Consider the following 25,689-nt stretch of genomic DNA (forward strand, 5'->3'; position numbering starts at 1 on the left):
TATTTGTAAAGTCATGTCATTCAAACTCAATTCCTTACAACTGGAAATTTGTAATTTATATGTGGATGTGGATGTGGATGTTTGTGTTAAGAACCAGCTCAAAATTGTCCAAGAAAGCTCATGAGAAGAACTGAAATAAAACTAGGGAAACTGAGATACTGTGTCAGTGTTTTCTGACTCACAAATAAGAACAATGGTATGCTTTGAAATGATGCCTTTTTTAACGCTTAAAATGTTTTAATAATTAATTGAACTCTTGCATATTAACATAATGCCAAGGTGCTTAGAAATGCTTTGCTAGGTGTCTTTGTTCAAAACTCTTGATGTGTATGAATAAGGGATTTATTTGATTGGTCTGATTAATTGAATTCCTGGTGCAAGAGATTAAACAGAAATTCATTTCTGTTTGATGCTTATGGTACAAAAATATTGAGTATACTGTACATTCTTGTGCACAACTGAATCTTTGATTTGGGTTGTGCAGTGTTGGTATGGGGAGGAGGGAGGTGTGTGGTGGTGAAGGTTATGGCTGTAACACTTGATTCCATCATGTGTTGTAACTGAGGCAGTAGAAATCAAGAGACTGACCACACAGAATGTGTGTGGAGCTCAGGGTGTGCTGTAGAAGGATGATCTGTAGAGAAAGAAAATAAAACCACTATGGTGAAGACATTCCCAAAGTTAGCTTATTTCATGGGACTTGTCTTTTTTGTTTGTTTTAAGAGAGACAAAGAGCATATTAAATCTTGACTTATAGGAAGTTGTTAGAGTGACTTTGCTTCTCAAAAGGAGTTATATGACAAGAATCCATAAATATGATTTAATATTAAAATATTATCTGTAATTTTTAAACAACTTTAAGAACAGAGATCTTGGATAAGCATTTAGATTTTTATGGGCTTTTTATTTCATTTAAAGCCTCATGAAATTGAATTGGTTGGTTTTGTTAGAAATGTTATGTACTCTCTAGAATGTTTGAAAGGGATCATATTCAAACTATTATCTGAGATATCTTTTTTGATACTTAAAAGTAACGTGCTGGCTTTCAGAAGTTGCTCTCTAATCTTTTACTGGTTTAAAATTTTTTTTTTATAGTTTCCTTTTTTTAAAAAAAAGTGATACATACCAAACTGGTTTTGCTCCTAAAAGAAATATCTTTCTTGAACTTAATACTTTGTGCCTGTTCATTCTACTTACCTTACAGGCACTGGAGAAGATTAAAATTCATTGGAATGGGTCTTTTTTTCCCTCTGGTATTAAGCTTTTGTCTTTTACCTTGCCTTTAGCTTTACAAAATTAAACTAGGACTTTGAAAAAATGGTAGGATCTTTCTTTGATGCCCCTAATGCGTTGAATATTTCCTTATTAAGTATATGTCTTACAACTTTAGCTTTTCTCATTAGAAAACACTTCTGAAAGCTCACTTTGTCTGCTTGTGGTTCATTTTATGGTTCTGTTTATCTGACACCACAGAAATTGTTATTTTATTTTAAGTACAGCATACCACTGTCACTGTGCTTTGGCACTGTGTCTTAATAACTTGGTTATTTTGAGGGGCACACACCATACTGCTTTGGGACAGGATCTAGATTAAAGAGTAAAGCTGGAAGGGTCATATGTTCGCTCATGCTGAGCTAAGGAAACAGTTTTGATTAATGCAGCAAGGTTAACTTTAGTTGTAGAACAAATTCTCTGAGATTTCAGAGGCCATCTGCTAAAGGATTTGTGCAGATAGATACGTGCTTGTGTGCTGAGTGCCCCTAGTAACCAGGGTATGAGGGGACATTGGGCACGTTAACTTAAAACTTTTTTCTTTTTTAGGTCCACAACTCCCAGGCCTGTTGCAGATCTCCAACTCCTGCTTTGTGTGACCCCCCAGCATGCTCTCTGCCGGTGGCGTCACAGCCACCACAGCATCTTTCTGAAGCCGGGAGAGGGCCTGTAGGGGTAAGGAGAATCCCGTTTTTAAAAGCTGTCAGTATTTTATATCCATAGGGTATAAAATAGGAATATTACCTCCCTCCCCAGAGCCCCTATAAAAATGTGCTGTATTGTATGTGTTTTTAAAGGAGTAACAAGTACATGCACAGAGGAAGCAAAATACGGGACTTGCCTTACCCCTCTAGGACAGTTCCAGAAGTTAGTGGGGTGGTGTAGGGTATTTGGCACCAGCAGAGAGCATGCTGGGCTGCTGCAAGGAGCAGGAGCTGGCAATCAGCAGCGAGTATGGATGTTGGCAACTGAAATGGGGAAAAAAGGGGGTAAGTTTGAGACCAAGTGTGGAACGTGCATTTCCCCAGGACCATCGGGACTCGTGGCCCACGAATCTAAACTATTTTGGGTACTGTCCTCTCAGCTGACTGTTTGTAGAATATTGCTCAGAAGTAGCTAGGCTTTTCTACAGTGGCAGCTATAGAATAAAACACTTTTCAAAGTGTGGCTTGGGGTATAGATGTAGTGCCCTCAGTCATACTCTGGTAATTCCTCTGTTACCTGGCAGGAATGTGGGATGTGTGTGAGATGAAGCAAGATGAAATGTCCTTAGTTAGTTATCCCTTAGAACACAGGACCCGGAGGTAGTGATCCACGAAGGCTGTTTTTGTTTTGTATCTTACCTTTTCTGAAAGCTGTGTATGCACCTGTCACTTCCTTCCTTTGTGAGGATTTCATGGTAAAGCTTTCCTAAAGACAGGTGTAATTGTTCTGAGCAACTGCTGTCAATCACTAAAGAAGTTAAGACCTGCCTTTCTCTTGTATGTAATCTGACTGTGGGGCTCAAAACTCATATTCAATGAGAAAACAACAAGAAAATAGCCATCACAGATGCACATGCACAATACAAGATACTAGCGATATGTAATGAATTGTTCAATTGCAGTGTAGAACATTGATATCTTGAGACAAAGAGAAGAGAGTGCGCCAAATGGGTGGTAGCACTAGGAAAGTTTTGTGATGGTAGGTTTTGAGGAGCTGGGTATGGTTTTTTTTGTTGTTGTTGTTTGTTTGTTTTAAAGATTTTGTTTGTTTATTTTTAGAGAGAGGGGAAAGGGAGGGAGAAGAACAACAATTGGTTTGCCTCTCGCACGCTCCCATTCGGGGACCTGGTCCCCTACCCAGGCGTGTGCCCTGACTGGGAATTGAACCAGCGACCTTTCAGTTTGTGGGATGATGCCCAGTCTTCCACAGAGCCATGCCAGTCAGGGCTGGGTATGTGTTTGATACATCAGTACCGTGTGGACAGGCAAAGTGGAGGAGCCTTCCAGGTATACATGTCAGCCTGTTTCTATAAGCAACATAGACAGTGAGTCTGGTGAAGCTGGGAGTTGTGAAAAGACCACAGGACTGCAATGAAGAGCATAGGTTAGTGGGTCTTGGGAGGCAGAGGTTGGGGATATAAAATGGTACCAGATTATAAAGGATCTTAAAAAGGTTAGAAAAGGTGAGATTTTTATGTGAGAGGCAGAAAAGAGCCTTTACATGCTTTTTTAATTCCCTGCAAGCTGATTTGCAAATCACTGCTTAAGGTTCATTGGGGAGCAGAAGGCAGTGTAGAGTGGGGAAAGACTGTGAAAGTTCCCATTAGGTGGCTAGGGCTGTCATCCATGCATAAAATGAAGAGGAACAAGACAGTAGCAATGAGGATATTAATAATTATAACAATCAGGAAAAGTTGTCACAACAATGTAATGTTTAGGTAGTTGCCAGTGTAATTTATCAAGAATTAGACCAGCTAAAATGTTCACATTATGGAAGCCTTGGAACTCTTGATATAATAGCCATTCACAATGTAAGATAAAACGCAATATAGTGGATGAAAGTCTAATTTTAATCCCTGAAGAGAGATACTGACATTTTAAGGGACAAATTAGCAGGGTCCCAACTTGACTATCATTTCAAAAGCTTCACCTTTTACCAATTACCATATTGTTTCCATATATATCTAAGAAATGGTTTTTATCCTTCAGGCTGATGTTTTTTTTATTCTCTAATCAGTGTGGATGTTATTGTTAGACTGTTTGATTTACCACAATAGTTACTAACCAGGATTTGCTGAATGGATCTAAAATTTTTTCCTTAATGGTAAGCTTTTTCTATTAGCCTTAGTGATGACCAATATTTCATTTTTTTAGCAGCAAAAATATTGCATTCACTGGAGATTTAAATGAGCTCATGATTGGTGCTGTACTCAGATACCATCACATGTAGGTTTGAGAAGATTCTGTGAGAAGATGATAAATCTTTCAGTCAAGATGATGGTGCATAAAGCTAACTGTATTGATTGTTCTTTAACAGCACTTCGTGCTGCCAAGTCCTTTGAGCTGGATCTGAATCAGATGCAGTTGGCAAAGCTCCCCCAACCCCATGTGTGGAGCTCTCATAAATTCTGCAGGCACACAGATCTAATACAGTGTAATGAGAGAGCTGCTGGGGAAAAATTGATTACAGGGTTGCAGACAATATCATTAACGTTTCTTGCCATGATACACCAGATGTCTTCCCTAGTAGACTATTTTTGTTAATTTAGTTTTTACAGGATGGCATTGACTGCATCATAATTTCACTTTCTTTGCATATTCAGGTATATGTAATCTGTGTTTCTGCACTAATGAGTGCAACTCATAAGATTTAATTTTATAAATTTCTAACTTGTTCATTTTTAAAGTATCAGTGTTGTGAAGACAACAGTTTTACTTGTTGTTAAGAATCTGTCAGCTTGGATGTTTTCTAGCAGAGTACTGTGTTTACTGGTAGTTTGGGGCTAGTGAGGGAGGTGAGATGGCAAAGAAAACATTGCCCAGATCCTCTGTAGACTGGGCAGAGATGATCCTCCCACCCCTCACTGATCACAGTATAGGCACGACAAACTCTCTAAAGCAGAGGTGGTGTAACCGTGTAAAGGGGATGCACTTTCATTTGTACTGTTGTGGACGGGGCTCTGCAGGCTGGAATTACTGGCTGCACCTGTCCTCTTCCCCACTAGGAGATCAAGGACTAGTTAGGGGATTTATTAGCGTTTTAATTTTTTAGTTATATCTTTTCATGTTTAAGACCTCTGTCAAGTGGCTAACATATATAATATGAATAAGGCAGAGGGTTGATCTATTTTTTATCAGTCGTTTTTTTTTTTTAACTACCAGTTTGGTTTTGGTGCGTTATCTTTTAGAGAACATGTTTTTTCTCCTGACATGTTCGTGATGTTAATTAACTTTTCTAACCCTTAGTTTTATCACTTTGAAAATGGGTATAATATTACCAACTACCTCAAAAGGTTGTTGCAAAGATTTATGAAATAATTCATTAAATAGCATATAATCATTCATTAAACATTATCTGTTAGCACACAGATGTTTGTCATATAAATTCAGGTTTTAAATAAGTTATCTGTGTTGTAGACATTCTTAATCTAGACATAGGCCCTTAGGTGGGCTCTTTGAGTTTGAGGGCTTCCTGAAATTCCTTGCAAAGTCTTATTATATGTAAGTGCAATTTTCTGGAGTATGATGCTAATTGATAGATTCCTAAAATGTTGAAAAAAATTTAGATTAAGAACTGTGGACAGTGGTGTTAATAGTGTGGTGTGAGAACCTTTTTAGTATCAATAGATTTTGTTTTCCTGTTAGCACTTGTGGTGGTCATATCTTTAGTGTTCTTTTGTTTAAAAAATGCATGGCCAGCAGCTACTGTGAGTTCCCTTTTCATTGGGGGCCAGCCCCTCCATCTCTCCCCAGTCAAAAATCTGCATATAACTTTTGACTCTGCTAAAACTTAAATGCCTTGGTATCTGTGGGGGATTGGTTCCAGGACCCCTTGCAGATACCAAAATCGGAGGATGCTCAAATCCCCTATAAAAAATGGCATTAGATAAATGCGTACAGTTGGTTGGCCCTCCACATCTGCTGACTCCCAGATATGGATACAGAAACAGTACAGTAGTTATTGTAGTTATATAGTATTATTGTCTGAGTGTATTGGTGCAGTTCAAACCCATATTCTTCAAGGGTTAACTGTATACACATTTGAAAAATAATTCCTGTAGTCTATTTTGTTTGTTAGTGTGTATGTATTTATTTCAGGTACAACTTGGTACATGTAAGAAATTGGGTTTTGCATTTCCTTTTGAATAAATCCATTCTCCATCCAGATGAACCTGCCCATTAACACACAGTGGGAAGCTAGGACCCAGTGGCTTTCCCCACTCCCTGTGGTTCATGAGGGGCTGCTTAGGTCAGAAGCCAGGTCTCCTGGGTCTCTGGTTAGTGCCCTTTCCACTGCTTCTACTGACTTCTCTCCACCTGTAAGGGATGTCCTTCAAGTAAGCTCATGCGGGTCGCCATTTACTTCTTAGTTTTTAGCTAAGAATCCTTTTCTTCATATCTAGTTTAAGCTAGTGTTAGAACTATTATTTTTTGCTTATGTAAGACATTTATCATTTTAAAGTATTGTTTCTAACACTGGTACTTCTCATACATGGGACTTCAGTACCATTTAATAATTAAAAGTGAACATTTATTATAAAATGCTGTTTTAAAAGTAATAAAGTGGTTATATTCCTACCTGTCTGCTGCTTATACATTATATATGCCAAAAATAACTATTACCTTTTACCTTTGATTGTAGTTAAAGGTATTAAAACAACTGAATTTTGAGAAAAATTGCCAATACAAATGCTGGAATTAATCAACTCCCTTAAATGAAAGTTGACACATAACTATTGGATTTTAATGTAGCAAGCTAAAAAAATTCTTAAAACATCCAATATGATACTACTCCCTGATTAATTCCTTTCACTTGGAACAGTTATTTTCATACCCTACAATCCCATAAAAGCGAATCTGTCTTTCCATGGTATTCACCTGCTACTTTTTTTTTTTAAACAAAAGGAGCATCAAGCCACATTTTCAGAACATAGATTTGAATAACCTTATGATTTTATAGAACTGCCTACTATTTAAGTAGTCTTTTTGTCATCATAGGTCTATGCGAGATGCAATGATTACTTCTAGGTTTTATTGAACTTCCTTTTTTTTAGGCATAGTTCACCACCCTTTATTACTCACAGGCACTGTTAGGCCTTTCAGCCTTGTATTTTGGGGGCTGTTTAATACTGTTTGAAAAATATCTAAGCAAGAAGGTGGAGTTCCCAGGCTTTGCAAGTTCCCCAGAATTAGCTTTACTAGTATAAATTACTAAAGACATTTCATGGCATTCCATTCCATGGAAGTAGAGCTTGAAGTTTTGTTTAGTTTTGTTTTTAGTTTTACCTGAACAATTACCTCAACATTTTAGGATATCATAATAACTTTCTTTTGGTGGCAATATCTCTTATGACTAATATTAAGGCCATCATCAATAGAGTACCAGATTTTTCTTAAGTACTGAAGTGAAGTTTGCATAACATACCTAAGGTTAATCAGTCCTTCTCAGAGTCTATAGAAATTATGATGTCTCATGCCTGGAAGTTATTTTCTGTTTTTATCTTAGATCTCATGTAAACAGTTAGATTGAATGTTAGGTACTTGTCATTTCCTTTTCTTCTTTAAAATAGACTTTATTTTTTAGAGCAGTTTTAGGTTCACAGCAAGACTGAGTGGAAGGTACAGAGATTTCCCACATGCCTCCCTACCGCTACACGAATAACCTCCCTCATTTTCAATACTCCCCACTAGAGTGGTACATATGTAATAATTAATGAACCTACATTGAATATCATTATCATCCAAAGTGAACATTAGGGTTCACTCTTTGTGTTGTACATTCTATGGCTTTGGACAACTTTCTAAAGCCAAGAATCCACTATTATAGTTTCATAAATAGTGTTTTCACTGACCTCAAATCCTCTGTGCTCTGCCTGTTCATCCCTCCCTTCTTCCTAAGCCCTAGAAACCAATTATTGTTTTGCTTCTCCTTAGTTTTGCCTTTTCCAGAATATCATAGAGTTGGAATTACACAGAATATATAGCTTTTTCAGATTGGTTTCTTTCATTTAGTAATATGCACTTAATTTTCTTTATATCTTTTCATGGCTTTTAATAGCTTACTTTTCACACTGAATAATATTCCATTGTTTGAGTGTACCACAGTTTATCCTTTTACCTACTGAAGGGCATCTTCCCAACTTTAGCAGTTATGAATAAAGCTGCTATAACACTTGTGGCCAGTTTTGTGTGGACATAAGACCATGGAGTGAGATTGCTGGATTGTATGGTAAGAATATGTTTAGTTTTTAAAGAAACAACCCAACTGTTTTCCAAAATAGCTGTATTAGTTTGCATCCCTACCAGCAATGAATGAAGAGTTTCTGGTGTTCCACACTCTTGCCAGCATTTGGTGTCAGTGCTTTAGATTTTGGCTATTCTGGTAGGTGTGCATAGTGCTATCTCAGTGTTGTTTTAGTTTGCTTTTCCCTAATGAAATTGATGTGGAGTATGTTTTCATATGTATATTTGCTATCTGTATATCTTCTTTGGTGAGATGTCTGTCAAGGTCTTGGGTTTATTTTTTAATTGTGTTGTTTATTTTCTTATTGTTGAGTGTAAAGAGTTCATGTATATTTTGGATGACAGTCTTTTATCAGATTTGTCTTTTGCAAATATTTTCTCCTAACCTATAGCTTTTCCTTTTCTTGACAGTGTCTTTTTCAGAACAGATGTCTTGATTTTTAATGAAGTCTAGCATACCAATTCTTTATTTCATGGATTGTGTGCCTTTGGTGTTGAATCTAAAAAGGCGCCACCATAACCATGGTCATCTAAGTTTTCTGAAGTTGTCTTCTAGGAACTTCATAGTTTTTTGTTTTGCGCTTAGGTCTGTGATCCATTTTGAATTAATTTTGGTAAAGGGCATAAAGTCTATTGGATTTTTTTTTTCATGTTGATGTCCAGGTTTTAGCATCATTTGTTGAGAAACTATCCTTTTTCCACTGTGTTGCCTTTGCTCCTTTGTCAAAGATCAGTTGACTCTATTTTTGTGGGTCAGTTTTGGGACTCTATATTCCCTTGTTCTGAATGGAGAGTAATATGCAGACATCTTGACTGTTTACTTCCTAAATACTTGTATGTATTTCGTAGAACAAGGACATTCATAGCCCTTGTATGCTGTATTTTGCCATATATAATGCACACTTTTTTGTCCAAATTTTTGAGGGAAAAATAAGGATGCACATTATACATGGGTAGTACCTGAAATACCTTGTATCTGTTCTTGTGTTTTGTAATTATTTGTTACATAAAATCTCTTGTACCATAATATGTTCAAAAATAAATGCTAAAGTTCATTTATAATACAAAGAACAAGTATCTAAACATAAATAAATGAAAAATTGAATTAAAAATTAAAACAAAAGATTTTTTTCCCTGAAAGTTTGGGCCAAAAATGTGGGTGAGCAATATACACAGCCAAATACGGTAGTTACCAAAATCAGGAATTTTAACAATGTGATACAATGTTATAATCTAATCTATAAACACGTTTTGCCATATTTCCCCACAGTGCCTTCTATAGCAATTTGGTTTTTTTGACCTACTATCCAATTCAGCATCACACTTAGCATGCCTCTTTAGTCTCCTTTAACCTAGAGTAGTTCCTTCGCCTTTTTTTATTTTCCATCATATTGGTGTGGCTTTAAAGTATACAGCCCAGATGTTTGTAATTCACTGTTTCCCAGTTATTAGATTTAGACTATGCATTTTAGGCAGGACTATTGTATTAATGGCATTGTGTCCTAAGTGCCTTATATTAGAGGACACGTGGGATCAGTTTGTAACATTTTTGGCAATATTAACTTGGATCACTTGGATAAGTTTCCCATTGTAATTAATAAGTAATTTGTAGGGAGAAACTTTGAGACCATGTAAATATCCTGGTCTTCACCAAGTTTGCACATACCTATTAGCACCTATTGATTATTTTTGCCTGAATCTCTGTGGCAGTTGCAGAATGTCACCCTTTTTAAGCACTTTCTATTTTTTGTACTACAACTGAATTGCTATCTTTGAGAAATAGATCATCATCCACCTATAATTAATTCAAATTTGGGATTTTTGAGTAAAATGCAAGAGGGGGAGGGAGAAAGGAAAAGAAAGGCAGGCAGGCAGGAAGGAGAGAAAGAAAGAAAAAGTGAGAGAGATAAGTGGGGGATGGAAGAGAACTTTTGAGTCCTCAGTTTTGTTTGTTTATTGTAGCAGCGCAAGGACTTTACGAATTTTCAGACTTTTTTTTTTTTGGTAGAAAGGAAAAATCTGTTAGGGTGTCCTGTTCCGTTTTTAGGCTCCAGGAGAGAGAAAAGCTGCTTAGAAGAGAGAGATCATGGATATGGTTTTAAAAAACCCACATTTTTACTGTTGAAATTTTGATATTGGTTTGATTCACATTAGCAACATTTGCTAATGATCAAATTACTTAAATCTCTCTGCATCTCAGTTTCCTTGCTTGTAAAACCAGAATATTATTTTAGTTGTTCTTGTGTCCAAGAACTCCCCAGGAGATTTTGTTGGGCAGTCAGCTTCAGTGAATGGAAGTCTTGGCTTCCACCCCAGTGACTGTTATAAATACAGATTAGTCGTGTCGTTTGTGGGATGTAGAACTTTTGGTACAGTTCCAGGACCTCTTATGTTTCTCAAACCTGAGTATCTTATGTACCTAAAAAAATGATTTTTGTGGTTCTCCCATATTACTTAATTTCCCACCTTCTCCAACACACAGATTAGGTATAATCTGCTTGTTTAAACCCCTAATACAGCTTTAAGGGAACATTTATAAATTAATTTAGACCAAACTACAAAGCCAATAAAATTCTAACTAGCAATATTATTATTATTATTATTATTATTATTTATTATTATTTTAATCCTCACTCTAGGACATTTTTTATTGCTTTTAGAGAGAGAGAGAGAAACATTAGTGTGAGAGAGAAGCATCGATTGGTTATCTCCTGCTTGGGTTGGGAATCGCACTTACAACCTGGGTACACGCCATGACCAGGAATTGAACCTTCCACCAACTGAGCCACACTGGCCAGGGCTCAACATTCATTTAATAGAATGAGTGATGATGATGTTTTGCTGAAATGAAGTAGTCACTTTTGACATATATTTGTGACTGATTGCTTATGACCCAGATTATTAGGGACTGGGCAATCATACATGGCATGTTAAGACTACTGGGTTCCTTGTGATCCTCAATTTTCTATCACTTTTATTTTTGTTATCAGTGAGACACCTGTATTAAATGTATTTTGCTATGATTTGACTTTGCCCTTGCTTGGCACACATGTAGCATATTGCATTTATCTTATTTACTTACTAGCTTGTGACAGTCATGATAGTACTACTTAGTTATTTGGTTGTATGTAAATTTTTTCAGAGTCAAAATCATGTAGCTCTAAACTCTGTTAATGAAATTATAAAATAAATAATCCAGAAGATGAGTGTATTATAAAATGTAAGATACAAATTGAAATGAAAATAAAAATCCTCTTTATCTCCCAACTTCCCATCTCTTGCTCCTCTTCAGGGAGCGACAACCAGCCGGTGTCCGTGACATCATACCATGGCCACTTTATATCTATGGTCTCCTTTTGGTCAGATTGAATGAAGGAGCAGTGTTTCATCCACCTTTTGTTTGCAGCACCTAAAACAGTTCCTGACTCTGACAGGTTGCTCCTTAACCATTGAGTTAATATTAATAGTTTGATTCATTTACAGGACAGGGGAAAAAACACTTTTTTAATTTCAATCAGGTAATGAAGGATTTTTTAAAAAGGAATATGTTAATCGTGACTGAGTGGGACCATCAACAGATAGGAAGTATGGCATTTGATACAGTCAAGAGAAAGATTGACCAATATTAGCCAGAAAAACCTCATATGCATGTTTGTTTATTTTTTTTTTATAAGGAAGCGACTAGTGTGTGTTTATCTCCCCTGCCTTCCACTTCCCATGAAAGAGTGGTGTGGGACCAGGAAAATGCTCCAGGCTAAGGTTATAGTAAGTAGGTATCAATATATAGCTCAAGTTAAATTTTTTTACTAACCTTTTGGAATTCTCATGGGCTTGTGAAACTCATGCAACATACACCTTGTACACATGTGCACATCAGCTAACATAGCATGAGGCTATTTTATGGTTTTGTTTGCATTTACTTGATTTCGGGTCCATAACGCTGGTTTTTGGCCTTTTGCATCTTTATTAGAAGGGAGCATGCTGTGCTCTTACCATAGAAAAATAGTTCATCCCCACACAGAGGAATGTGTTGTTGTGAGGCTGCTGCCCATTGTTACAGCCTTTTGACAGTGATGATTCTTTCTGATGCCTGAATCAAATGGAGTGTGTTGCTGCCCTGCCCTTGGTGGAAAACTATAGGATGGAAGAGCAGAAGGACCTAAAAATGTAGCTACAGATGTCTTTGGTGTCCAGTAAAAGATTTATGTCCTGACCTTGGACCTGAAGCTCTCTGGGTTAGGGTACCTTGATCCAAAGGATCTTGGAGGGATGCTTTAGAACACAGGTGGCAAACACAAGACCCGTGGGCTGAATCCAGCTCTCCACCTTGCTTTATCCTGCCCTGCACCGACCTCTCGCTTACCTGTTATGGAGTAGTTACATTTATATAGTCCTAAAATTACATTCAGCCCTTTGAAGGCAACCGCAAGGCTGATGCGGCCCCTGGTGAAAATGAGTTTGATGTCCTTGCTTTAGAATCACATCAAAAGGCAAATTAGCAGCAGGAATGTCTGCCCCCGACTCCCACTACCCCTCTCACACACTCTGTAGATGGTGGATCTCATTGTCCACAGCATAAAGAAAGCTGAGTGACGTTGATGGAATATTAGGGTAGTGAAACTTGAGTGTAGGACATTCTGTCAGGGATGAGAGCAGTTTGATTTATATTTGAATCAGAAATCATCGTCTTGTTTTCAGTCTAAAATTTTTAAAGTATTTTTATGGCATATAAAGATGCAAGAATATGGATACATTAGTATTACCACTAAATTTAATACTTAGTTCATTTTTCCTGAAAGTTTAGGAACTTTATGACCTTTATGTTGGAATGGGGAAATGGTATTTGATACTTAGTGTTTTCCGCTGGTTTTCCCTTTTGTTAGTAATGTCTTCTTGAATGTATTAGAAACGTCCTCAGATGTCCATAGATTGGCACACTTACATTATGATTGAATATCAATCTGCTCTTAAGATATTGAGCAGATTTGTTAACAAACAAGTTGAGAATGTAGAAAGATATCTGATGCATTATGAAAATTATTTAACAGAAAAGCAGCTGGCGAGTAATAATTGACTGATATGTTTAATCTGTAGAACTTGAAATGCTGCTATGGTTACTGTGGGTTAAGTAGGGAAGACTCATCCATGAGACCAGGGGTTTTCTAGACAAGGGCTGAAGAATGACAAAAAACCAAGGTGACAGGTTAAGGATTGCATGGCAAGAAAGGCACTGTGATTAAATTCCTTGATGTCACTGAGCTATAAGGCTGAAGATAACACTTTCCTTCTGCTGAAAACAAGAATCAATATTCACTCCTTGATGGGCTAAATTATTAAAAAGAACCATTCTTGCGGTGTTTCATTATCTGCAATTTGCCCCAGCTGGTGATTTGTCACCTAGGGATGTTTGTGAGGCATTTTGTGTTAAAATTAATTCAGTTGGCTGGTGGAGCCCTTTGGATAATTCCTTTCCATTTTATAATGCTCTTGAATACATTTATGATTTACTTATTCCTAAGTGCTTTGTATCCTTTGGAGTTATTAAACAGTGTTGGGCACATACACACCTTTGTTTTAACCTTGATTTTTTTTCTCTCTCTTTGTAGTTGTAGATGGGTGGTTAACAGATTATTGTATCGATACTCTTAGCAAACATCAAATGCAGTTGGCATATTATGTCAGCCTGACACACTGATTAATATATGCTGAGTTTTATATTCTTCCCATGTGAAGAAAATCATGTAAGTTGACTTTTTTTTTCTGTAGTTTTTAATGGGGGCAGGGATTTAATCTGTTAGATGGCTGGTGTGATTTCGGGCAACCAATTTGCAAAAGAAACCAACCCCATTTTTGTGAGCTTCAGTGGCAGAGAGAAGAAACTAGCATTTGCTGTTTTAGTGCTGTTAGTGGAACTGGTCCCACTATAATGCAAAGGTTGGGAGTGCAGAGAAGGAAGAACCTTTGTGGGTAGTGCTTTGTCATCATCCACCAGGCTGGGAGAAGTTACGCAGGAGGCGTTGTTACCAGGAAATATCATTGGACTTGTCCATTGTACTGGCACAATTGGAATCTTCCGGGTGAAGTTTGAAGCCTTCTTCTACAGCCTGAGGAGAGTTCAGTCTCTGCCTTAGTGTTTCAATATTGATGGTATGATACATTCTTTGGGGAGAGTCAGTACTGTTGAAAGACTTGATTCTGCCTCATGAAGAGCATGGTCAGCTTGACAAAGCCCAGTTAAGGGAGGTTTGTCCCTGTAGTGGAACCATGATGTGAGGTGGTGTAAAATCACATTTTTGCCTTCCTGCTAGAATGGAGGGGAGAGGATTGAGAAAGCAGGGAGACTGACGAAGAAAGGATGGAAAGAGCAAGGCCTTTGAAAACTGTATGGCTGACTATAGAGCCTTGGAAGGGGCTGATGTGTGGGGAATGCAGCCGTGTGGGTACACAGCTGCTGGGGACAGGCTCTGGTGCCAGAGAGCTCACCCAGGAGGAGTGAGCCTCAGGTTGCGTCCTAGTGTGGACAAATCTGTGGAGAGAGCTGCTGTTTCTCAACATGGCAGCCCACCTCACTCCCAGCCCCATGATTTTGTAGAAGCTGGGGGGCTCGGAATGCCCTTAGAGTCCCACCTGTCACTAGCTGTGGGCAGCCTGGTCTTCCTCAGTTCATTATTTTCTCTTCTGTGCTGTCTTTCCGCCTGGCCTGATGTTTTGGGGGGCTGCTTTTTGTGGTGTGCTGTGTGCCATTCATTTCCCATTTCCTCAACCAGATTCACAACTCCTACTCCTGCCCTGGTTGTTTGGTTGAATGGATAAGTAAAGAACATGGGTATTGATCTGCCCAGGAGAGAGAGGGTGGAGGCATTACAGCAGGTTGATCCAATGCCAGAGAGGAAATCTTCAGGACACATGCAGTGTCCTGTCACAGTAATTGGGAGAACACAATCTAAGTTTTCAATATGTTTTATTAAGGTGCTTTCAGTGTGGTTGAAATTCTTATGAGCATGCTGCTCTATCTGAAAAGAGACATTTTGCCCTTTTGGGGGAGGAAGGCAGAAGGGCTGAGACCTAGACATCCTTTGGTCTTAATTCCTATTTGGATGAAAGAACACCTTCTCCTGGGTTTTGAGGATATATAATTAACCTCAGTGACTGCTGAGTAACAGGCAGTGAGTTGAGCAGAGGAATGGGTCTTCTAGAAGATGAACTGGAAAACTGTCGACAGGATTGATCATTAAAAAAAAATAGTGAAAAGTTTATTTACAAAATTACAGTGAAACTTCCTTGCTTTACAGACTTTATTGTCCTGATCATATCAGGCCTCCAGTATGTGCACTTTACTGTATAACACGGCTTCCAATCTCACCGAGGCAGTCTGTGCTGCAGAGGTGGTTCCTTCTCTGTGACAGCACCCGGCAGCAGTGGTACTGCGGCTGCCTTTCTTCACACCTACTTCTTTTAGAGATGCAATTTTAATGTGCTCATTTTTATTCTTACCCACTTCTATAGTTTTATATTTCTTCTCCCCATGGACTTATTGTTTGGGTTATTATTTTAGAGATATCATTTAACAAGAAGCAACATGAATTTCTTTGAAAATTCAAATGCCTGTTTAAAAATTAGCATCAGTACACATTAAATGGTTAAGCACTTGCTATTTTAACTACTAATGGAAGCAATGAGATGTGAAACCCACTTAACTTCCCCTTTTAACTAATACATGCCATGGGCATCTGTTATGTGTAGTAATGGTTTTGACATTCCTCTCAGGTTGTTGTGGGAGTGTTGGCACTTGAGCACTGTCACATACCCTGTATCAGCATTGTTGCCAAAGATCCACACTGTGTCATACATCTCTGAAGTTAACTCATTAGAGAAATTTGTCTTCTTATTCAAATTGGGTTTTTCTGTATAAGGGAGATGAAATATCAGTACAGGTCGCTAGATTTCTGTCATAGGCTAGTTCATCTCTGGCATACTGGTTGGAGATGTTTTGTGTTCGGGTCAACCTTTTTCTGGGCAGTCTTACTTACTATCTCATGAATGAAAACTGCATGTCCATGCGCACCGGGCGCTCCTGAGACAAAAGGCTCATTCCTGCCTGTTTCCAGAGAAGTGCTGTCTTATTTTGAGCCACTGCTCAGGTATCTGACTACTAACATCATTACTTATTGACAGATGCTTTTTGTACCCAGGGGTGACAAGTGCTTTTGTAAAGGGCCAGATAGTAAATGTTTTCAACTTTGTCTTCTCTGGCAACTATTCAGACTCAGCCACAGACAGTATGTGACAGTGTGGCTGTGTTCCAGTAAAACTTTGCAGGAAAAGGTGGTGGGCTGGATGTAGTCTGCAGGCTTCTCGCTTGCCTGACCCCTAAGCCTAGTATAAACTGCAGAGGATTATTCCCCTGAAGGATTCACTCAGACTCTCTTTTCTTCTTCATTATGGCCTTATGCCGTAAAGGTTGAGTGTGGTCTGCAGTTAGTAATTGCTTTTATCTTTCCTGTATTAGTTTGAACTGGTGAATATTGCAAATTTACAACTTACCAAATTTATAGAAGAGATGCACCTGCATTTCTTCTATAAATAGGATTTTGTGTGTGTGTGTGCAGTATGCAAATAGGTATTCTTTGCAAGAATCCATTCTCATTAATGATCCTTGAGGGTATTTAGAATATGTTTGGATACTAGGAACAATGAAACGTGTGGGGTTTTTTTTTGGCAATTAGTTTATATCTGGAGAGAAAATATAAAAGGTTAAATGTGCATAATAAAATACATAAAAGTTCATGTCTTAATTTTTCTTGTGGCTTTTTTCTAATATCAAAAAAATTGCAACAAAATATTCAGGATAGAAGAGGTTTTAAATATACATTTAATGAAAAGTATGACTTTTCTGTTAATTTAGTATTTAATAGGTAAGTATTGATATGAGAAATAGTTTAGCATTTGTTGCTGATGAAATAAAACATTTGATACCCACATAGGCAAAGAAAATTTACTCAAATAAAAATGAGTCTACAGTCACAGATGAAGTGGCTGATCCTAACCATCAGCTTTTTGTCTTTCACACTACAATAGTTAATTTTATTTGTTCAAGGACTCCTATTGTAGGCATTCACCCAAGCACGGGCTTTGATTCTGTGAGCCCAGATTCACATATTTAGGAAGATAAAAACAAACTGTGCATGGGTGCTAACTAAAGGCTCATGGTTAATCACACTGTAGTTTTTACATTTCTCTAGCCTAGAAGCCTAAAGTCAACAGGTCTTTGAGGTCCTTCTGGATGTCCCACAGGGTATCTACGCTTTTCTTGAGTTGAACAACCTCATCATCCTTCAGTTTCTGGTTAATTCCTGAGCATTCAGGGTACATGGAAGACTCAGAAAGACGTTATTCTCAACGTTGTAAATTCCCTTCACCATTGTTGACACTGGATGAATCCTGGGTACATTTTTCAACATAGATTTAGCGAGATTAGCCCCACAGTCCTGTAGCCCAGCCGATGTATCCTTTTAGCTTAGTGGCTTCCTAGGCACGTTCAACCACCATCTTATGCACTTCCTGCCAGTCTTCACTATCATTGTCCATTCCTATTTCTGGATTCAGTTCCTGGAGAGAAATGCCTGCCATGTTCACTCCACTCCACACTACACAGCCACACTTGAGTCTCCATGTACTCCCCAAATCCATCTATGGCAGCTTCTGGGATGAATGCCAAGTTTTTTAGCCATTACATCCACTTCCAGGTATCATATGGGAGAATTTTCACTGGGTTAGAAACCATAATACGATGCAGTCAAGGCTGTATTTGATGATGGAGGAATAATGAATTTGAAGACATTAACATTCCTCTGCAACAGGTTGAGACTATTCTCTCCCTCTTGCTGGCAAACTCCTATGGTTACCACCACAAACTTAGAATTGGCGGTCACAATGTAATCTTTATCTGCCACAATTTCAGTTGTCTGAAGAAATAAGCTTCCATGCTGCAGATCCATCATTTCTCCTTTGAGTTTAGCCAGCTCATCAGCCAGGGACTTTCCCAGAGTGCTGATGGTATATGCCGTACCAACTTGTCTGACACCCATGATAGTGATCTTATTGTTAGGGACTGTTGCTTGTCTTCTGCAACTGGTATAATCAGTTTTTCCTTAAGAGTTGCCATTGTGCGCAGGAGAGAGAAGACTCTACCGTTGGCTTTTTAATGATACACTTCTGCACACAAGGGCATCCTGGAAGGTGAACGGGGATGGCTCTGTGCCAGACTTTTACACTATTGAAAGAAAGCACAGAACTCATCTGATTGACATGGTTCTCAGGATTCTTATTTATATTAATAGATAGTATATTATTATTATTATTATCATCATCATCATCATCATCATCATGATATTATTACCCAAATTATTTTTAAGAAACATTATTACCTATTGACAAATTTTATTCATATCTAAATAGAATATTGTGTTTCTAATTTTATTTGAGACTAGAGTTTGAGGATTTATGTCATAACCTAAACTAATGTGATTTATATTATTTGCCCTTAGTTCAGTTGCTACTTTGCTGGCTAAATTATTATAAAATTGCCTGTGATTTTTAGCCCTTCATCTCCTTTTCATGGATGCTTTGTTACAACTATAAAAATGCAATATACTCTGACTGTAGCCATTGAATCTGATTTTGTCTTCACTAGGTGACCATGGCATTTTTTGTTGTATCTCTCTACCCAGTGGCATATTCACTTTATGTAATTTGTTATGAGTACACCACTGATCATTTATATTTTATTTTACTCGTGATCATGATAAGTAATTGCACTTCACTGAGAGGTAGATTGTTCTTATGGAGAGAGTAGCCAGTTGGATTCTGTTTTCAGTGCTATTATCAGTGCTTCCTAGCTGTGTTACTTTAGGCAAGCTATTTTATCTTCTAGAACATTAGTTTCCATATATGTCAAATTGAGAATACGTGTTCTGCTTACTTCACAGAGTTATTTTCATGTGAGAATAAAAAGAGGTAACATAGTGCTTTGAAAATTTTATAGGTCTTTACAGATATAGGAGTATCAGTTATTAAGATTGGATGTATATAATAAAAATAAAAACCCAAATCACAGTGGTAATAAGTCTGTATTCTCATGGAAAACAAGGTGTTTTCCAGGATGTGCCATCTAAGTTTGGTAGAGGGGTCCTGATCCTCAGGTGTCTAATTTCCTATTGTTGGCTCTGTTGTCCTGAGTGCAGGTTTCCATTCTCAAGGTCTCATGGTCACAGATGGCCACTTTAGCTACAGCTGTCAGAGTCACGCTCTAGGACAGTGTTGTCAGGTCCTGGCCCATGGACTGAACTGCTTGCCACTAGTCCACCAGAGATAAGTACAGAAACTGGAAGTAATTGTTTAGAAACATTATAGACATTTGGCATTACCGCAGCTTTTTAATTGTGTTTTTAAAAAGTATTACTCCGCAGTGGATTGAGGGAAACTGGTTCTTCGCTACAGCCAGGCAGCTGGAGAAGAGCACACAGATGAAAGCTAAGGTAGGCCCATTCCAGAGCCTTGCTAGTCGTCCTGCCTAAGAACTTGGGTTTACATAAATCTTCAGGGGAGGCCAGGGTTGGTTTTGGCTGCGCTCCAGTAATACAGGGGCTCCATTATTAAGGAGAATGGAAGTTGACTTAGGCAGCCAGCAATCTCTGCCACAGTTGGACACGTATGAAACCTTGGTCAGCACAAACTCAGCCCAGTCCCTGAGAGTAATGACCCCAGGGGCTGCTGCCATTTCTGGGGACTAGGAGAACTAGCACATGTCTCAGATGGAAAAGCACACTAGGAATGCCAAAAGCAGAATAAAATCCTATAGAGGTTATATAGTTCTCATTTCTAGAAAAGAACATTTTCAACAAATACTAAATTTATTTATATTTTCATAACTTAGAACTAAATTTGTGAATTTAGTTACAATTGTAAATAAAACCTTATCTTAAACCCACTTATATTATCTTTACACAAATACAGTTAAGTTTGATTCACCTAGGGTCAGATGTAGAAGTAGAACTTGCAAAGATGACTTTAAAAGGTACCTATTAAAGTGGTTCAGAATAGACAGGAGCCTCTTTTGTATGTTGTGTATAGGGTGGAAATTGCAGGGAGGGTTTGAAGGACGATTTTTATAAGAATGAATTGGCCTGTGATTTAGTTGAATTTTGTATTTTCAAATCTCAATTTCATTGTCCTGTTTCATTGACAAGGAGCATATGAATATAATACTTCACATTGGCATTGCAGTATTTTTTCTACTGTAAAAGTCTTTGTTTCCTGTTAGTATGTTAAGCCAATGTGTATTAAACCACTTTATTACATAGCATTTTGTATTAGGCACCTTCAGAGGAAGGGATTAAAAAAAGAATGATAGAAAAAATCTGAATTCCTACCCTCAGCATGTGCAGATGTTTGCAGGAGGTGCCAGGGTATAAGTAGATGTCTTCACAGTAGCTAAAAAGCAGGATGCTTGCAATGGTGGTGTGCAGTACAGAGGAGGCCCCAAAGGATGGAACCTGTCTGGTAGTTAAGGTTCAGGAGGAGGCATCCTAATTAACTGGAGAATTTGGGGTTGACTTTTACAGACATGGGGCAATGGAAGAGAAAAGGAAATGGGCCCTAGCTGGAGAAACTGTTACCTCTGGCTGTTGGTTGTCCTCTGTAGTTCTCATTGTATGGGTAATTTTTAGCCATAGTGATTGGATTTGGAATGTGGGAGCGTGATGGGGAGGGCCTATTAAATGACTTATGTAGACAATTTTGCATTGAAAATAGATGGTTATGTGTGTCTTCTTATCGGCAATAGTGATTGGCATTTTATTTTTCCTTTTAATCTGTGAAGTTAGTGCTGCTGGTCATTGGCCATTCACTGTAAGTGAGAAAATCTCCCTGGCTCAGACATGGTTAGTGGCTGCTGGGATGTCAGGACTTGCTTGGTTTCACATCATCTTTCTCTCGACCATTTCGTTTGAAGAATATGTACCTTTTCCTCTTGTTTTATCCCAGAAAAGTCTCCTTACACCACCAAGTTATTCACAGTGAAAAACTTGCCTTACCTGCCAGCATAGGTGGCTTGATCTTTACTTTCCTGCCACCCTGTGGAAGTTGGGACAAGATGTGGTGGCTCTGATGGCAGCACCAGAGGTCCACTAGCTTTTTCCGTTTTAGTGAACTAACATTTAGGAAGCTTGTTCTCAGTTCTTAACATATGAAATAGCTGAATAAGTTTCCGTTGTCCCAGACATCAGTTGAATTGGGATAGTTTGGAGACTAATTGCTTGGCAACTCTTTCTACTCAGCAGTTCTTCACTTGTTTCCAGAAAAAGAAACTGTTGGAGGATTCTGGGTAAGCCCAGGCATGTGGTCAGTGGGAGGGAAGCAGCAGCAATTGTGAATCAACATGGTTGAGGAGGCTGCAGGGTGAGTCACCTTACACTTAAGGGGGAGAAATGCAATTTGAAGACTAGATTTTCCAGATAAGCAAATTAACTGTGTTTACCACTGCCTGGTGGGAAGCATTGCCTTCTTTACTGCCTTTCGAAGGGTGAAAGAATTAAGAATAGAAAAATTTCAGGTTTCACTTTGGAAAGCTTAAAGGCATGGTTTATGTACTTTCCCCAGCAGTATCAGAATCAGAATACCAAATAGACTAGTTTGGCCTTTGAGTGAAATGACTTGGAGACTGCAAAAGCGGTTCACATTTTCCCCCTCTTGTCCTCAGGGCTTCTCTGCCTTTCTACTTTAATTCTGTACAGTCTCATGAGTTAATTAACTCTGTAAATACATTTTAAACTTCTTGAGGGAACAAACTGTTTTAAACATTCCTGATATTCTTTATGGTCCCTAGTACTGCTCAGTGTGGCTTGTAGGCTCTTTCTTAATTTGATGGATTCATTCTGTATCTCTGAGTGACTGGCTCCTCATGCTTGAGGTCTCAACTCAAATGTCACTGACTCTGGAAGGTGGTGCTGACCACATGCCATCCATGGCCTCATTCCCTTTCCTTCTTTACTTTCTAAGCTGTTGCCCAGTTTTAATGTCTTCGTGTTTTTATAACATTGATCATCTGAAATTACCTTTTTATTTATTTGTTTACTTGTTTTCCTTTCCCCAATAGAAACAAACTCTGTGAGAGCGAATATCTCATCTGTCTTATTCTGTGGCTATTTAATAAATAGTTGCTAAATGAATGAATTAAAATCTTAATAAATGTTTGCGAGTTAGCAAATTGAAATTGTTTTTTTATCTGGGGTAGTGGTTTCTTTTGCCACGTTCTGCGATTGTGCATTTTGGTGGTCAGCATGGAAGATGGTCGCAGGGAGGTTCCCTGAGAAGGAGGAGTCCTGGGCCCCTGTTTACACTTGAGGGGTGATTTGGATTTTAGTTTAGGACGATTTTATTAGGAAAAGGCAAATAAATAAAAGGCCTTTCTCCACCTTATGACATCTGTGTATCTGGAACCCCACTTTAACTGATGTTACTTAGTTGCTATTGCCAGTTGCTGAGGGGATTTGGCACAGATTACGCTTTTATCCTGGGCCACGGATGTTGTTGGTTGCTCAGGCATTGGCTGTCTTTTGGGTCAGGTGGTCACACTTGGTACAGTCAGCTGTATGTAGGCTCTGGGCCAGAGTCACATAAAACAAAGCACAGCCACTCAAAGAGACTGGAAAGGGCACCTGCCCTTAGAAGGGGTTGTAAAAAGATTGTTTGGAGACTTTATTAGCCCCAAGTACCTTTTAGGGACTTCTGATGAATTTTATAAGATACTGACATGTTTCTGAAAGAGAAGTATTAGAATATGCCAGATTTGCAGGTGGGAGTTTAAATAAGGGTTTTCAGTGACTTATTTTAAATTACCCCAGTGTATTAGTTGTTTTTTTAAAATGTTTCTGTACAGTCCCGCCAACACATTAAATGAATACTGTGTTGCTTAACAGTAAGTCCATTGTGTAGAAGGAAGGAGATATGAATTACTCTCCCCCTCAAGAATGACCAGCTCCCTGGTGGGGAGAAGGGGATGTTTGCCCATTTCATGTATTGCAGTAGCTCCAGGGCAATACAGTGCCTGACACATAGAAGGAGCTTAATAAATATTTGTTGAATGTAAAAATATGAATAAAATAGGGCCTCTGCACTCAGGTGGTTCAAGACAAGTAGGAGGGATGAGACATGCCTGTCAGGAATCACCACATACTCTGCAGAGAATGTGGGCGTAGAGAAGTGTGAAGGGAAAGGAGGGCTTCGTTGGGGCACCCCAAAGTGGCAGCTCTGAGCTGGGCCTTGAAGGTTTGGAAGAATTTTGACTGGAGAACAGAGACACTTTTGAGACAAAGGATAGAGGCAGAATGTTTTTGTTGAATATCGGAATCTAGCTTGGTTTGGTGAAGGGAACCTAGCTTGGTTTGGTCTGCGATAGAACTTGGAAGGATATGCCTAACTCTGAAAGCCATGCTGGATTTTATTTGTTAGCCATTGGGAAACCATGGATGGATGAGTACATGATCAGACTATGGTTTTAGAAAATTGTGTTAAACATAGAAGTCATTAGGAAGCTACTGAAATAGCTCAGATGAACCAGAGTGAGGGCCTGATTCAGGCTGCTATTAATGAGAAGTTGGAGGGGAAGGGGGAAACTTGTAGTTACGAAGCAACATTTATCTGCTGGGCAACAAAAACATAAATCCTTGTCAATCAGTCTGTATTGTAGGTAGGGAACAGTTAGAATTCAGTGGAATAATTTGAGGTATGTGTTATATTCACTGAGGATTCCTTGTTGTTTTTCCTTATAAGGGTATGTAGCAATGATTCTGATTTTTCAGAGTTTTGAATGGTGGCTCAGAAAAGTTAAGTAACTTTTCTAATATCATATAGTATAGCATATAGCATATTGAGTCAGATTTTGAACCTAACCTGTGCTTTTTTCCTGTAAGGTGTTCCAAAGAGAACAGATGAGCAAGACACTGGAGACAGGATGTCCAGGCTTTCCTCATCATTGACTTTGCTAGATGGTGAGGGAAGGAGATGAGGGACCTGAGGTTTTGAGACCCAAAACTGGGAACATTTGTTCTATCACCAGAAGCCGTGGCATTTGTTGTGTAAGAAAATAATTTAATGCTAGTTCTGTCATAAGTTTTGTTTTACTTGTTTATATTTCAAACTTGTCCCTAAATTTTAGTTCCCTGGCCTGTATTTTTTACTGCAAGTATGTCATTTTGATCAATCCAGAGTAAGAAGAGATTGTTTAGTATGCGCTAAGCAGCTGTCCACAGTTCCTTTTGTAGAATCCTGTGACAATTCCAGCTGCTTTCTTGTATCTTATCTCCATTTTCTTACATACATTTTCTAATTTAGTTCTTTTGGTTTAGTTGCTATTTTGTCTTTTAACTACAAACTACATAATTATGAAATGTATAAATATGTGAACACTGCTGTGTACAGTGCATCTGTGGCATCTGGTCTCCAGCTGAAATCTGTCTGAGGCATGAAGTTTCATTTACCTTTATCATGAGACTTACCCATTAGGGGGAACATCCTCTCCTTCTCCTGAGTTTTCTTCTCTAGTTACCAGAGCTGTAGCTGATGCCTGTTCTTCCATAGGCGATGTATGCTATTAGTGTTTTCCTTTTTTTTTTTAATCTCCTTATTGTAAAGCACAAATGTAAACAACCACACAAAATGTATGTATAGCTTAATGAACTGCTATACTTTGACTTGATTTCCCAGTCAAGAAACAGGACTTTGCAGCCATCTCCTGGCTTCTCTGCAATGACAGTCTCTCCCTTCCCTACAAAATTAACTACCCTTCTGACTTACAGAGTAGTCATTTCTTTATGACCTTTTTAGTTTTATCTTCCAAATGTCACTATCTGGACACTGTAGTTTAGTTTTGCCTATGATAGTTCTTCTAAGTCAGTTATAATCTATGGATTTTTACCCTTTCATCCCTTTACTTTTCTAAACTACTTTGTTCATTGAAGAACCCATACCCTTTGACCTGGAGAGTCTCCTGGAACGTGGGTATTACTGATTGTGCAGTGCAGTTAAAGATGTGCCTCAGTTCTCTATTTCCTGCACATTCGCAGCTGGATCCAGAGGTTTGGTCAGACTTGAGTCTGGTCAACTTAGAAAAGATTACAGATGGTATAGTATACTTTTACCAGGAGGCACATTATGTCTGTTTTTTGTTCTTTTTTGATGTTATTACATGTATCTATTAGTTCCTTGGGAATTGGAAATGAGATTCTAATTCTATCATTTTGCCTTCATTTATTAGCTAGAATAATTTTATATGGCAGTGCTTCTGTTATCTATTATCTTATCTACTATCTAATGTACAGTTTAGGTAGGAAAGGCAGGGTAAAGGCTTAATTCTTTCTCTGTATTTACTCAATTAAAAAAAAGATTATTTATTTTAGAGAGAGTGGAAGGG

General features: G+C 38.3%; 1 protein-coding gene and 1 pseudogene across 8 annotated transcripts in view; one reads left to right on the forward strand and one right to left on the reverse strand.

The window, feature by feature from the left end:
• Positions 1-25,689, forward strand: part of RERE (arginine-glutamic acid dipeptide repeats) — a 392,196-nt gene that overhangs the window by 191,994 nt on the left and 174,513 nt on the right. For 7 of the 8 annotated variants that reach the window (XM_053920116.2, XM_045190485.3, XM_045190486.3 and 4 more), the window contains one exon: positions 1,822-1,947. The exons of the other annotated variant lie outside the window; for it this stretch is intronic. In XM_053920116.2, coding sequence (XP_053776091.1) covers positions 1,822-1,947 — 126 coding nt within the window. The remainder of the gene's footprint in view (positions 1-1,821; positions 1,948-25,689) is intronic. 8 annotated transcript variants of the gene reach the window in all.
• LOC112299073 (L-lactate dehydrogenase B chain pseudogene) lies at positions 16,388-18,590 on the reverse strand (annotated as a pseudogene).

Source organism: Desmodus rotundus, chromosome 3 (genome assembly GCF_022682495.2).
Source record: "Desmodus rotundus isolate HL8 chromosome 3, HLdesRot8A.1, whole genome shotgun sequence".
In the NCBI taxonomy this organism is placed as follows: Eukaryota; Metazoa; Chordata; class Mammalia; order Chiroptera; family Phyllostomidae; genus Desmodus; species Desmodus rotundus.